Source organism: Ranitomeya variabilis, chromosome 1, assembly GCF_051348905.1.
Source record: "Ranitomeya variabilis isolate aRanVar5 chromosome 1, aRanVar5.hap1, whole genome shotgun sequence".
NCBI classification, from domain to species: Eukaryota; Metazoa; Chordata; class Amphibia; order Anura; family Dendrobatidae; genus Ranitomeya; species Ranitomeya variabilis.
Genome location: NC_135232.1, coordinates 891,363,737 through 891,376,343, shown reverse-complemented (window position 1 = coordinate 891,376,343; position 12,607 = coordinate 891,363,737). Strand labels below are relative to the sequence as shown.

The window sequence follows — 12,607 nt, the reverse complement described above, 5'->3', positions numbered from 1 at the left end:
AATTCACAACACAGGAGTATGCATATCACATACCTGCGGTCACATGACCAGGAGTATGCATATCACATATCTGCGATTACATGGTGAGGAGTATGCATATCACATACTTGGGGTTACATTGCCAGGAGTATGCATATCACATACCTGCGATTACATGGCCAGGAGTATGCATATCACATACCTGCGGTTACTTGGCCAGGAGTATGCATATCACATACCTGCGATTACATGGTGAGGAGTATGCATATCACATACTTGGGGTTATATGTCCAGGAGTATGCATATCACATACCTGCGGTTACCTGGTCAGGAGTATGCATATCACATACCTGCAGTTACATGGCCAGGAGTATGCATATCACATACTTGGGGTTACATGTGCAGGAGTATGCATATCACATACCTGCGGTTACATGGTCAGGAGTATGCATATCACATACCTGCGATTACATGGCCAGGAGTATGCATATCACATACTTGGGGTTACATGGCCAGGAGTATGCATATCACATACCTGCGATTACATGGCCAGGAGTATGCATATCACATACCTGCGGTTACTTGGCCAGGAGTATGCATATCACATACCTGCGATTACATGGTGAGGAGTATGCATATCACATACCTGCGGTTACTTGGCCAGGAGTATGCATATCATATACCTGCGTTTACTTGGCCAGGAGTATGCATATCACATACCTGCGGTCACATGGTCAGGAGTATGCATATCACATACCTGCAATTACATGGCCAGGAGTATGCATATCACATACCTGCGGTTACTTGGCCAGGAGTATGCATATCACATACCTGCGATTACATGGTGAGCAGTATGCATATCACATACCTGCAGTTACTTGGCCAGGAGTATGCATATCACTTACCTGCGATTACATGGCCACCCGATCTTGCCACAAGCCCCAGAGAATCCTTACAGCAGACAATGCGCACTCTGAGAGAATTCACAAGTCTGCAGTCACACAGAGTGACTGCAGACTTTTGTGGAAAACCTGGACAACTCATTTAAGGGAAAAAGAAGACTGGAAAACATTTCTCCACTTTGAGGTTTTGTATTCGCTATGTCCTTGAGCTTCACATGATATTAGATTTAGCTTTTTGTAATATGTATGTCTTCACTCATAGCTATAGTGGGTGCAGAAGTAGCAACAACAAATAATGCTTGAGGGGTCCCAAAACACCTGTGAAACAAAAGAAGGCAGCAGTATTATAAATTATAGGGGTGCTAGGGGTGAAGGCTTGTTATAGATTTTGCATTGGGGTGCAGTATAGAGTGTAAGGCATCACTATACAATAATGATTAAGGGTCCATTAAGAAGCAGATACAATGTGGATTATTTGATGGAAGTTTTTCCCTCTTTGATCACATCACAAGTTCCCTGCACAGCACAGGAAAGCCTTGTACTTGTCTATGTCTCCATCATGCCCCATTCCATATATGAAAGAATGCCAAGGTCACTCTCCAGCATACACTGACGAGCAAAAGGGTAACAATGTTTTGAACTTCTGACATTCAGGCTCTATATCTCACCATCCACTACAGCTTCTAACATCAGACTGCCATCATTTTATAGACAATCATCTTGGATATCTCATGCATACATTTTACTATTTTATATATGATAAGTTATGCAGATTCTTGTCATGCCACAGCATTGTTATTTTTTTGCTTAAAAGTAAAATGTAAGTGTTTGTTATTTTGTTAGCATTTGGTAAATCCTGCTTTTGCTTTCAACAATGAATCCTTCTGGGCATACTCTCGATCAGATTCAAGCATGTCTCAACCAAAATCACATCCTAGTTCTCTTCTACACAAATTCCAAAGTTGGTGCACACTGGCCGATTCACTGTGGTTTGTATGCAGCTAAGGCTACTTTCACACTAGCGTCGTTTTGCCTACGTCGCAATGCGTCGTTTAGGAGAAAAAACACATCCTGCAAAGCTGTCTGCAGGATGCGTTTCTTCCCCATAGACTTACATTACCGACGCATTGCGACGTATGGCCACACGTTCCATCCGTCGTGCGACGGATGCGTCGTGTTTTGGCGAACCATCGGCACAAAAAAACGTTCCATGTAACTCCGCCCCCTCCTCCCCGAAACTCACAATGGGGAGCGGACGCATTGTAAAACGTTGTGCTACTTTAACACACTGTCCGTTGGTTCGTCGGGCCGACGGTTTGCGACAGCCCGTACCGACGGACTAGTGTGAAAGTAGCCTAATTCTTCAACTCTACACAAAAGTGTTCAATTGATTTGAGGTCTGGGGACTTTGTGGGCAAATCCAGCACCTCTACTTCAGTGTCATTGAATATTTTCCTCGCCAGTCTCAACGTATGCTTTGAGTCATTGTCCTTCTGGAACACTATTTAGTTCTTTCATAGTACTCAAATGTACGAGGTAACTCGTTTTGTGGGATACTCACATATAGCTCAGCACTGAGACCACCATAGATCCTGAGCAAGTATCCAATGCCTTTGGCTAAGAAACAACCTCATATTGTCAGGCTTCCTCCACTGCACTTGACAGTTCCCTCAATTTCTCAACCCATTAGCCCCTTTTTCCCTTGTTTCTTCTAGACCCTATTGCACCCATCAGAGCCTAGTCTAATGACCTTGTATCATCTCTCCAAATCACCAATCTTTTACTGTCCACATTTTGTACTTTTTTGCAAACTCAAGCCAACGCTTCTTATGATGATATTTAACCCCTTCCCGACCTGTGACGCCACGTAGGCATCATGAAAGTCGGTGCCAATCCGACCTGTGACGCCTATGTGGCGTCATGGAGGGATTGCGTCCCTGCAGATCGGGTGAAAGGGTTAATTCCAATTTCACCCGATCTGCAGGGACAGGGGGAGTGGTACTTTAGCCCGGGGGGGGGTGGCTTTGCCCCCACGTGGCTACGATCGCTCTGATTGGCTGTTGAAAGTGCAACAGCCAATCAGAGCAATTTGTAATATTTCACCTATGAAAAGTGGTGAAATATTACAATCCAGCCATGGCCGATGCTGCAATATCACCACCAATCTCCTCCCCAGTCCTCCGTCCTGTTGTGCTCCACTCCCCTCCGTCCGCCTGTTCGCTCCCCTATCACAGTGATCAAAATAAAAAAAATAGTAAATGAACCCCCCCCCCTTTATCACCCCCATAGGTAGGGACAATAATAAAAATGAATAATAAAATAAAATGAAGAAAATAAATAATAATAAAATAATATATAATAATATAATATATAATAAATAATAAAATAAAATATATACTTTTATTTTTCCACTAGGGTTAGGGTTAGAACTAGGGTTAGGGCTAGAGTTAGGGTTAGGGTTAGGGCTAGGGTTAGAATTAGGGTTAGCGTAAGGCTATGTGCACACATATTCTGGTCCTCTGCGGATTTTTCTGCAGCGGATTTGATAAATCCGCAGTTCAAAATCACTGCGGATTTATTGCGGATTTACCGCGGTTTTTCTGCAGATTTCAATGTGGTTTTACAACTGCGGTTTTCTATAGGAACAGCTGTAAAACCGCTGCGGAATCCGCACAAAGAAGTGACATGCTGTGGAATGTAAACCGCTGCGTTTCTGCGCAGTTTTTTCCGCAGCATTTGCACAGCGTTTTTTGTTTCCCATACGTGTACATTGAACTGTAAACTCATGGGAAACTGCTGCGGACCCGCAGCTGCGGAAACGCTGTGGATCCGCAGCGTTTTCCGCAGCATGTGCACATACCCTTAGAATTAGGCTATGTGCACACGGTGCGGATTTGGCTGCAGTACCATGTAAACCTATGGATAACCAAATTCGCTGTGCCCATGGTGCGGAAAATACTTCGCGGAAAGGCTGCGTTGTATTTTCTGCAGCATGTCAATTCTTTGTCTGGATTCCGCAGCATTTTACACCTGTTCCTCAATAGGAATCCGCAGGTGAAATCCGCACAAAAAACACTGGAAATCCGTGGTAAATCCGCAGGTAAAACGCAGTGCCTTTTACCTGCGGATTTTTCAAAAATGCTGTGGAAAAATCTCACATGAATCCGCAACGTGGGCACATAGCCTTAGGGTTAGGGTTGGAATTAGAGTTAGGGTTGGATTTAGGGCTAGGGTTGGAAATAGGGTTAAGATTATGCTTGTGGTTAGGGTTATGGTTAGGGTTAGGGGTGTGTTGGGGTTAGGGTTGTGGTTAGGGGTGTGTTGGGGTTAGGGTTGTGGTTAGGGTTGGGTTAGGGTTGGGATTAGGGTTAGGGGTGTGTTGGGGTTAGGGTTGTGGTTAGGGGTGTGTTGGGGATAGGGTTGTGATTAGGGTTATGGCTAGAGTTGGGATTAGGGTTAGGGGTGTGTTTGGGTTAGTGTTGGAGTTAGAATTGAGGGGTTTAGGCACATCAGGGGCCTCCAAATGCAACATGGCGCCACAATTGATTCCAGCCAATCTTGCGTTCAAAAAGTCAAATGGTGCTCCCTCCATTCCGAGCCCTGACGTGCACCCAAACAGTGGTTTACTCCCACATATGGGGTACCAGCATAAAAAATTGCTTGCTAAAACATCATTTTTGAGGAAAGAAAAATGATTTTTTATTTTCACGGCTCTGCGTTATAAACTTCTGTGAAGCACTTGGGGGTTCAAAGTGCTCACCACATATCTAGATAAGTTCCTTGGGGGGTCTAGTTTCCAAAATGGGGTCACTTGTGGGGGGTTTCTACTGTTTAGGCACATCAGGGGCTCTGCAAACGTAACATGATGCCCGCAGACCATTCCATCAAAGTCTGCATTCCAAAATGTCACTACTTCCCTTCCGAGCCCCGACGTGTACCCAAACAGTGGTTCCCCCCCACATATTCGGTATCAGCGTACTCAGGACAAACTGGACAACAACTTTTGGGGTCCAATTTCTCCAGTTACCCTTGTGAAAATAAAAAATAGTAGACTAAAAAATAATTTTTGAGGAAAGAAAAGTGATTTTTTATTTTCACGGCTCTGCGTTATAAACTTCTGTGAAGCACTTGGGGGTTTAAAGTGCTCACTATGCATCTAGATAAGTTCCTTGGGGGGTCTAGTTTCCAAAATGGGGTCACATGTAGGGGAGCTCCAATGTTTAGGTACACAGGGGCTCTCCAAACGCGATATGGTGTCCGCTAACGATTGGAGCTAATTTTTCATTCAAAAGTCAAATGGCGCTCCTTCCCTTCCAAGCCCTGCCGTGTGCACAAACAGTGGTTTACCCCCACATGTGAGGTATTGGTGTACTCAGGAGAAATTGCCCAACACATTTTAGGATCCATTTTATCCTTTTGTCCATGTGGAAATGAACAAATTGAGGCTAAAAGAAATTTTTCGTGAAAAAAAAGTACTTTTTCATTTTTACGGATCAATTTGTGAAGCACCTGGGGGTTCAAAGTGCTCACTATGCATCTAGATAAGTTCCTTGGGGGGTCTAGTTTCCAAAATGGGGTCACATGTGGGGGAGCCCCAATGTTTAGGCACACAGGGGCTCTCGAAACGCGATATGGTGTCCACTAACGATTGGAGCTAATTTTTCATTCAAAAGTCAAATGGCGCTCCTTCCCTTCCAAGCCGTGCCGTGTGCACAAACAGTGGTTTACCCCCACATGTGAGGTATCGGTGTACTCAGGAGAAATTGCCCAACACATTTTAGGATCCATTTTATCCTTTTGCCCATGTGGAAATGAACAAATTGAGGCTAAAAGAAATTTTTTGTGAAAAAAAAGTACTTTTTCATTTTTACGGATCAATTTGTGAAGCACCTGGGGGTTCAAAGTGCTCACAATGCATCTAGATAAGTTCCTTGGGGGGTCTAGTTTCCAAAATGGGGTTACTTGTGGGGGAGCTCCAATGTTTAGGCACACAGGGGCTCTCCAAACACAACATGGTGTCCGCTAAAGATTGGAGCCAATTTTTCATTGAAAATGTCAAATGGCGCTCCTTCCCTTCCGAGCCCTGTCGTGCGCCGAAACAGTGGTTGCCCCCCACTTATGGGGTATCGGCGTACTCAGGACAAATTGTACAATAACTTTTGGGGTCCACTTTCTCTTTTTACCCTTGGGAAAATAAAAAAATTGTTGCTAAAAGATCATTTTTGTGACTAAAACGTTAAATGTTAATTTTTTCCTTCCATGTTGCTTCTGTTGCTGTGAAGCACCTGAAGGGTTAATAAACTTCTTGAATGTGGTTTTGAGCACCTTGAGGGGGTGCAGTTTTTAGAATGGTGTCACTTTTGGGTATTTTCAGCCATATAGACCCCTCAAACTGACTTCAAATGTGAGGTGGTCCCTAAAAAAAATGGTTTTGTAAATTTTGTTGTAAAAATGAGAAATCGCTGGTCAAATTTTAACCCTTATAACTACCAAGCAAAAAAAAATTTTGTTTCCAAAATTGTGCTGATGTAAAGTAGACATGTGGGTAATGTTATTTATTAACTATTTTGTGTCACATAACTCTCTCTTTTAACAGAATAAAAATTCAAAATTTGAAAATTGCAAAATTTTCAAAATTTTTGCCAAATTTCCATTTTTTCACAAATAAAGGCAAAAATTATCGATCTAAAGTTACCACTAACGTGAAGCCCAATATGTCACGAAAAAACAATCTCTGAACCGCTAGGATCTGTTGAAGCGTTCCTGAGTTATTACCTCATAAAGGGACACTGGTCAGAATTACAAAAAACGGCCAGGTCATGAAGGTCAAAATAGGCTGGGTCATGAAGGGGTTAAGTTGAGGATTCTTCATCTTTTTTGGGGCATGGATGTATGTAATCTCACTATTACAAAGCATATGAGAAACCTCCACTGCCATGTTTATTGCGCCAGACGTCCACCAATTGGATTTTAAATGGATGGGCGCACATAATGTTGTATTCATATGATGCAGTTCGGCAATTTTCTTGGCCGAGAGACCGCTATCGATGAGCTGGATGATGCAGATTGGGAAATCTTCTTCATGGCTGCTCCTTGATTTGACCGTTGACCTTTCACTTGGGAATTAACCTAATAACACACTGAGGTATTAGGAAATGTGAGAACAGGTTGCAATTTGTAGTATATGGGAAGAAAAAGATTTTTCCACCACCAGGAGAAAAACAGTAACAATGCAGTGACATGACAAGAATCTGCATAACTAATCAATCGCTAAACAATCGCAAGTCAAATTTATGTATGGATTAGCCAAGATGATTGTCTATAAAATGATGATAGTCTCACTTTTGAAGCAATAGTGGATGGTGAGATATGGAGCCTGAAAGTCAAATGTTCAAAACATTGTTACCCTTTAGCTCATCAGTGTTTATCCTTCTCCTTTATTTGCACACTCAAACTTCCCACGAGGAAAGTGTCTAGGGAAAATACCGGTGCAAGTACCTCTATTACCGTAACCCCTATGTAGACTGCTCTATAGTACAAATATCCTTTAACAGGTATGCATGCAATACATGCATTATATCAATTTTTTAAAACATAAATTGGAGTATTGGTTTATTAAAGCACCACTCCGGTATTTTTTTTAATTCAGCTCTGGAGTGGTGCTCCTACCACAAGATCCCTACACCAAATATTATACTCAGCAGCCGCCATTTTCATTTCTTCTCGGTGATGCTCCGGCCCTGGGCCTTCTTCTTGTGACCTCATCTTCTGACTGACAGGAAGCTAGTGGTAATGGTTACAAGCTCTCAATGCAATTCTATTAGGGCCAGAACAATGGTCTCATAGACTTGCATTGAAAAGTGACCTCTGACTCGCTTTAGCAAACACTGGAGCGATCAAGCAGGTCACAAACTGCGGGAGACCGATGGGAACGGCGCTAATACAAGATGAAGATGGTGGCTGGTGAGTATTATATTAGGCGTAGGGAACTTCAAAGTAGCACCACTCCAGAGCGGAAATAAAAAAGAAACACTGGAGTGGTGCTTTAGTTTTTATAATGAATGCTTCTGAAAACATTATCATTTGCTGGAAAGGACTTTCAGGGTCATCTTGACTGTTTCAGTACTTGTCACATAAGTACCTTGGAGTTCAGAACACCTATAATTCACATGATATGCTGCATGTAATTTTCATGATGTTTTCGTTGATTCTTGGTTATGTTTTTCATTTCTTTTTCAGCTTGCAGTAAACAGTGTGAAGACAATGTTATCACATACTACCCTAGAGAAAGAAAGGCGTGCACAATCCTCAGCCATAATGAGGGAGATTCAGGGAGCAGGTAAATCATTTTAATTTTATTTAAATCAGTTTTTCTAAAATATACAGTCATGAATATGTTGTCTTTCAATCAACGTCCACAAATAATCTGCAAGAATATCATGCTTCCTCGGTAGCTGAGCCTTTTGTAGTCGTCTGTTTGAGATCTATTTTCAGATGAACAACTGCTGTAATGGAATGAATCTGAGTAACAGCTGACAGTCTACTTGGAGTGACTTTCATCTTTGTCTTTGGAGTTAACATTACAAACAGCTTCACAGAAGGCATCTGTGGAGTAAATGAACAAACATGCCATAGGAATAAGGTCAAAAGTAATATTGGAAAAATAAAAGATTCCACAAATAGCATGAATAATACCTGGTATTGTGTTATTTTATATCCTTCTGACCCAGACAACACTGCAGATTGTCACTGTGAAGATGAAAGTCAAAGGTTACTGCCATGGGTACACAGACTGGTCCAGTTGCTAAAGGAAACCATATATTCCTATCCCCTCCAACACGTATGGGCCAGTGGTGAATCTGCACATGAAGCAATCCTTAAAGACAATCTGTGATCATGTTTTTGCCACCTAATTTGGGAGAAGCATGATGTTTGGGCATAACCCTGATTCTAGTGATATGTCACTTACTAGGCTGCTTGCTGTAGTTTTGATAAAAACACTATCTTACCAGCAGCAGATTGTCATTAGAGGACCAGAAAACCTGCTATCATGTAGTCCTCCATGTTTATGAGCTCTGTATAACCCCACTCCCACCACTGATTGGCAGCTATATAGAACTTAGCAACCAGAAGTTCACTGGTAGGTCTGCAGCAGATAAAACTTTTAATCAAAACTGCAGCAAGTAACCCAGTAAGTGATTCATTGCTGGAATCGGTATTTGCCACTACGTAATGATGCTCACTGATGGGGTAGTAAAAATAGATTTCCTTTAATGCGGTTGTCCCCTTTATGTTTATTTTACTAAATGCCTTAGGGGCATCATTTTTTGACACCTACTGATTAATATTACAAGTTCACCTCCTTCACGTATTAGTGCAGCTTTCTTTACAGACTGAACACTACTCCGATCCATGAAATGGCAGCTGAATGAGAAGTATGTGATCTGACCTGCCTTTCAGCCCCCTGCAACTGAAAAACTGGTTTCCCATGTGTAGTATTTTTTAATTAGAGCAGGCTGATGGACGGGTCTGATCACATGCTACGCCAGGACCTTACATTTTGTAAACAGGAGAGCTGTGCAGCCTGTGAGAAAGGCTTCACTAGCAAGTGCAGGAGGAGAACCTAATACTATCAGCAAGTGCCACAAAATCATGTCTCCAACACATTTGTTAAAATAAAGTGACCACCCCTTTTAAAGTCTGTGTCCCTTTTCCAATGAACTACAAAATTACAGTAGGAAAATAAATACAGAAATGTAGAGGTCACTGTAGTCAGTGCACATCAGACAATTCAGTACTGTCATCCTCCAAGTTACAATATTAATGGGAAGACCATCATATTCTGAAATATTCTAAGAATAACTAAGATAAATAAAGGAAATCTTTATATATATATATAAAAATAAATGTATGTACTTCTATGTAGACGTTTTTCCAGAGTCCTGTAGAGGACATACAGCATACAATAAAATAAAAAATGAACTTATAAATCAATATTACAGGTGATTATAAGAAACTTGGTAATATATCTTATCAGAGAAATCATCTTCCTTCCCCACTTAGACACTTCTTCCCCCTCCCCTGTAAAAAAGCAGATCAAGTTAGTCTTGCCAAGAGGAGATCGACTGCAGGTGTCATTTGACACAGATATAGAAAACCGACTAGAATATTGAAAGGATATATTAAATTGAAAAACCAGAAAAAACGTACTATCCTTAAAACGATATTTTATTAAATTGTCTAAAATCCCAATATATAAGACTCAAATGTATGCAATCAACATCAGCCAACTGGGTTGGGTAAGCTAGAAAAATAGGGAAGAGATAGCAGATATGCCTGACACAGTCCCTGTAGGTGGCCCTAAAGTGTCTTAAACCTACCTACCAGCGGAGGTTGGCACCCTAGATTTCGATATGGCGCCCCCGCTCACCGTCGACTGTCCCTTCTTACCCTAGTAGGGTCCTACTTGCTACCCACACCCAGGTACCCACAGACATACACACACAAATTGACCAATAGGTCACACTAACCAAAAAACGTGAAAAAGTGAAAAAAGAAAAAAGTGAACGAAAAATTCTAAAAACACTGCAGACATAGCTGCATAAATGCACTAAATAGCATGTACCCCACAGTTACCTCAAAAAATTTTTTTTGAAAAAATATAAATAGTGCAGAGCTATGGGGTACAGCAGGGCACAGTTGGAGTGTGCTCAGTTAAATATTCGGAGGTCATAAGTAGTGAAACCTCTAATAGATGTAACAATAGGTCACTGTCTTTGTTAGTGATTGATGACCCAAAAATCATAGACAGACCAATAAAGCTAATGTACAGAGTGGATCCCTAGGCAAGATAGCACCCCTCCGAAAAGGTTAGCAGATATATGAGTACACTCAATGGATGTAAGTATGTTGTTGGGTGATATAGATATTACACCCTAAGTTGTCCAAAAATAAACAGAACAAGATATTCAACAAAAACCAAAAAACAAAATAAACCCAAATGAAAAAATTATCTGCCTTATAGGGTATCACATATAGTATTTCTTATTTAGTTTGAGGGCTAATGCACATCAGTATACAGAAAGGACTGAGAACCATCCTTCATTACTCTCTCTATATTAGATAAATTGGTATCACATATACTATCACTATATATCACTATATGTGATACCAATTTGTTTTGTGTTTCTTTCTTTTTTCTGATTTTGTTTTATATTTTTGCTGATTTTTTCTATGGTATAAGATGCGGAACTCGGATGGCATCTAGAGTGCAGACTAATATGCTACTCATAGCAATAAAAGTTTACCAGATTATCTAATATAGAGAGAGTAATGAAGGATGGTTCTCAGTCCTTTCTGTATACTGATGTGCATTAGCCCTCAAACTAAATAAGAAATACTATATGTGATACCCTATAAGGCAGATAATTTTTTCATTTGGGTTTATTTTGTTTTTTGGTTTTTGTTGAATATCTTGTTCTGTTTATTTTTGGACAACTTAGGGTGTAATATCTATATCACCCAACAACATACTTACATCCATTGAGTGTACTCATATATCTGCTAACCTTTTCGGAGGGGTGCTATCTTGCCTAGGGATCCACTCTGTACATTAGCTTTATTGGTCTGTCTATGATTTTTGGGTCATCAATCACTAACAAAGACAGTGACCTATTGTTACATCTATTAGAGGTTTCACTACTTATGACCTCCGAATATTTAACTGAGCACACTCCAACTGTGCCCTGCTGTACCCCATAGCTCTGCACTATTTATATTTTTTTAAAAAAAAATTTTTTGAGGTAACTGTGGGGTACATGCTATTTAGTGCATTTATGCAGCTATGTCTGCAGTGTTTTTAGAATTTTTCGTTCACTTTTTTCTTTTTTCACTTTTTCACGTTTTTTGGTTAGTGTGACCTATTGGTCAATTTGTGTGTGTATGTCTGTGGGTACCTGGGTGTGGGTAGCAAGTAGGACCCTACTAGGGTAAGAAGGGACAGTCGACGGTGAGCGGGGGCGCCATATCGAAATCTAGGGTGCCAACCTCCGCTGGTAGGTAGGTTTAAGACACTTTAGGGCCACCTACAGGGACTGTGTCAGGCTTATCTGCTATTTTCTCCCTATTTTTCTAGCTTACCCAGTCATTTGACACAGACCATTATCCTCAATGGAGAGGAGAGGGTGGAGATGGAGTGAAAAGCAGATAAGGGAACAGATAAAGGGAGCTCTGCAACAAGTCTTTTACCTCACATCAGAGGATGATTCAGCTCAATACAGCTGAGCTCTGCTGTATAATGTCCTTCATGTTGCTGAAACGTCTGTTTGTGAGCTAAAAAGTAAGGACAGTGAGCTTTCCCCTCTCTGTGCTGTCTATGTGAGAAATCACTGCAGCTTATTTTCCCCCAGGTCTCAATGGATAACAAGTTACAGATATAGCACGCAGAGGGGAAATCTGCTGAGAATGCAGGATACAAGTCACATAATGGTCAGAAATGGTGTTATTCATCATGTACACACAGGACACCTTTTTCTGATAGGTTCCTTGAAAGCACAGTTACTCAGAACATGTTATTAGGAATTAGACCCACAAACTACAACCAACATGTTATCCAGGGTAGTAACAGATTCCCAGCTATTCATGAGCTGTTACTTCCTGGCATGTTGCATTATGAAGCCTAGATATAGTCACAGGAATGGAGCCATTTTAGAAAAGTCAGACTCGTC

General features: G+C 41.2%; 1 protein-coding gene and 1 long non-coding RNA gene across 3 annotated transcripts in view; one reads left to right on the top strand and one right to left on the bottom strand.

The window, feature by feature from the left end:
- The window catches only part of MYOZ2 (myozenin 2), a 151,197-nt gene that overhangs the window by 29,250 nt on the left and 109,340 nt on the right, over nucleotides 1-12,607 (top strand). Inside the window, exon 2 of the mRNA XM_077278517.1 lies at nucleotides 8,121-8,220. Within this exon, the coding sequence (XP_077134632.1) occupies nucleotides 8,145-8,220 (76 nt within the window). The 5' untranslated portion in view covers nucleotides 8,121-8,144. The remainder of the gene's footprint in view (nucleotides 1-8,120; nucleotides 8,221-12,607) is intronic.
- LOC143788698 (uncharacterized) overlaps nucleotides 8,227-12,607 on the bottom strand; it is a 57,370-nt gene continuing 52,989 nt past the window's right edge. The window contains exons 2-4 of one of the 2 annotated variants that reach the window (XR_013218714.1): nucleotides 12,129-12,212; nucleotides 8,577-8,630; nucleotides 8,227-8,486 (exon numbers count right to left, since the gene is read on the bottom strand). This is a non-coding gene — a long non-coding RNA (uncharacterized LOC143788698). The remainder of the gene's footprint in view (nucleotides 8,487-8,576; nucleotides 8,631-12,128; nucleotides 12,213-12,607) is intronic. The other variant, XR_013218713.1, reaches the window with a different exon arrangement.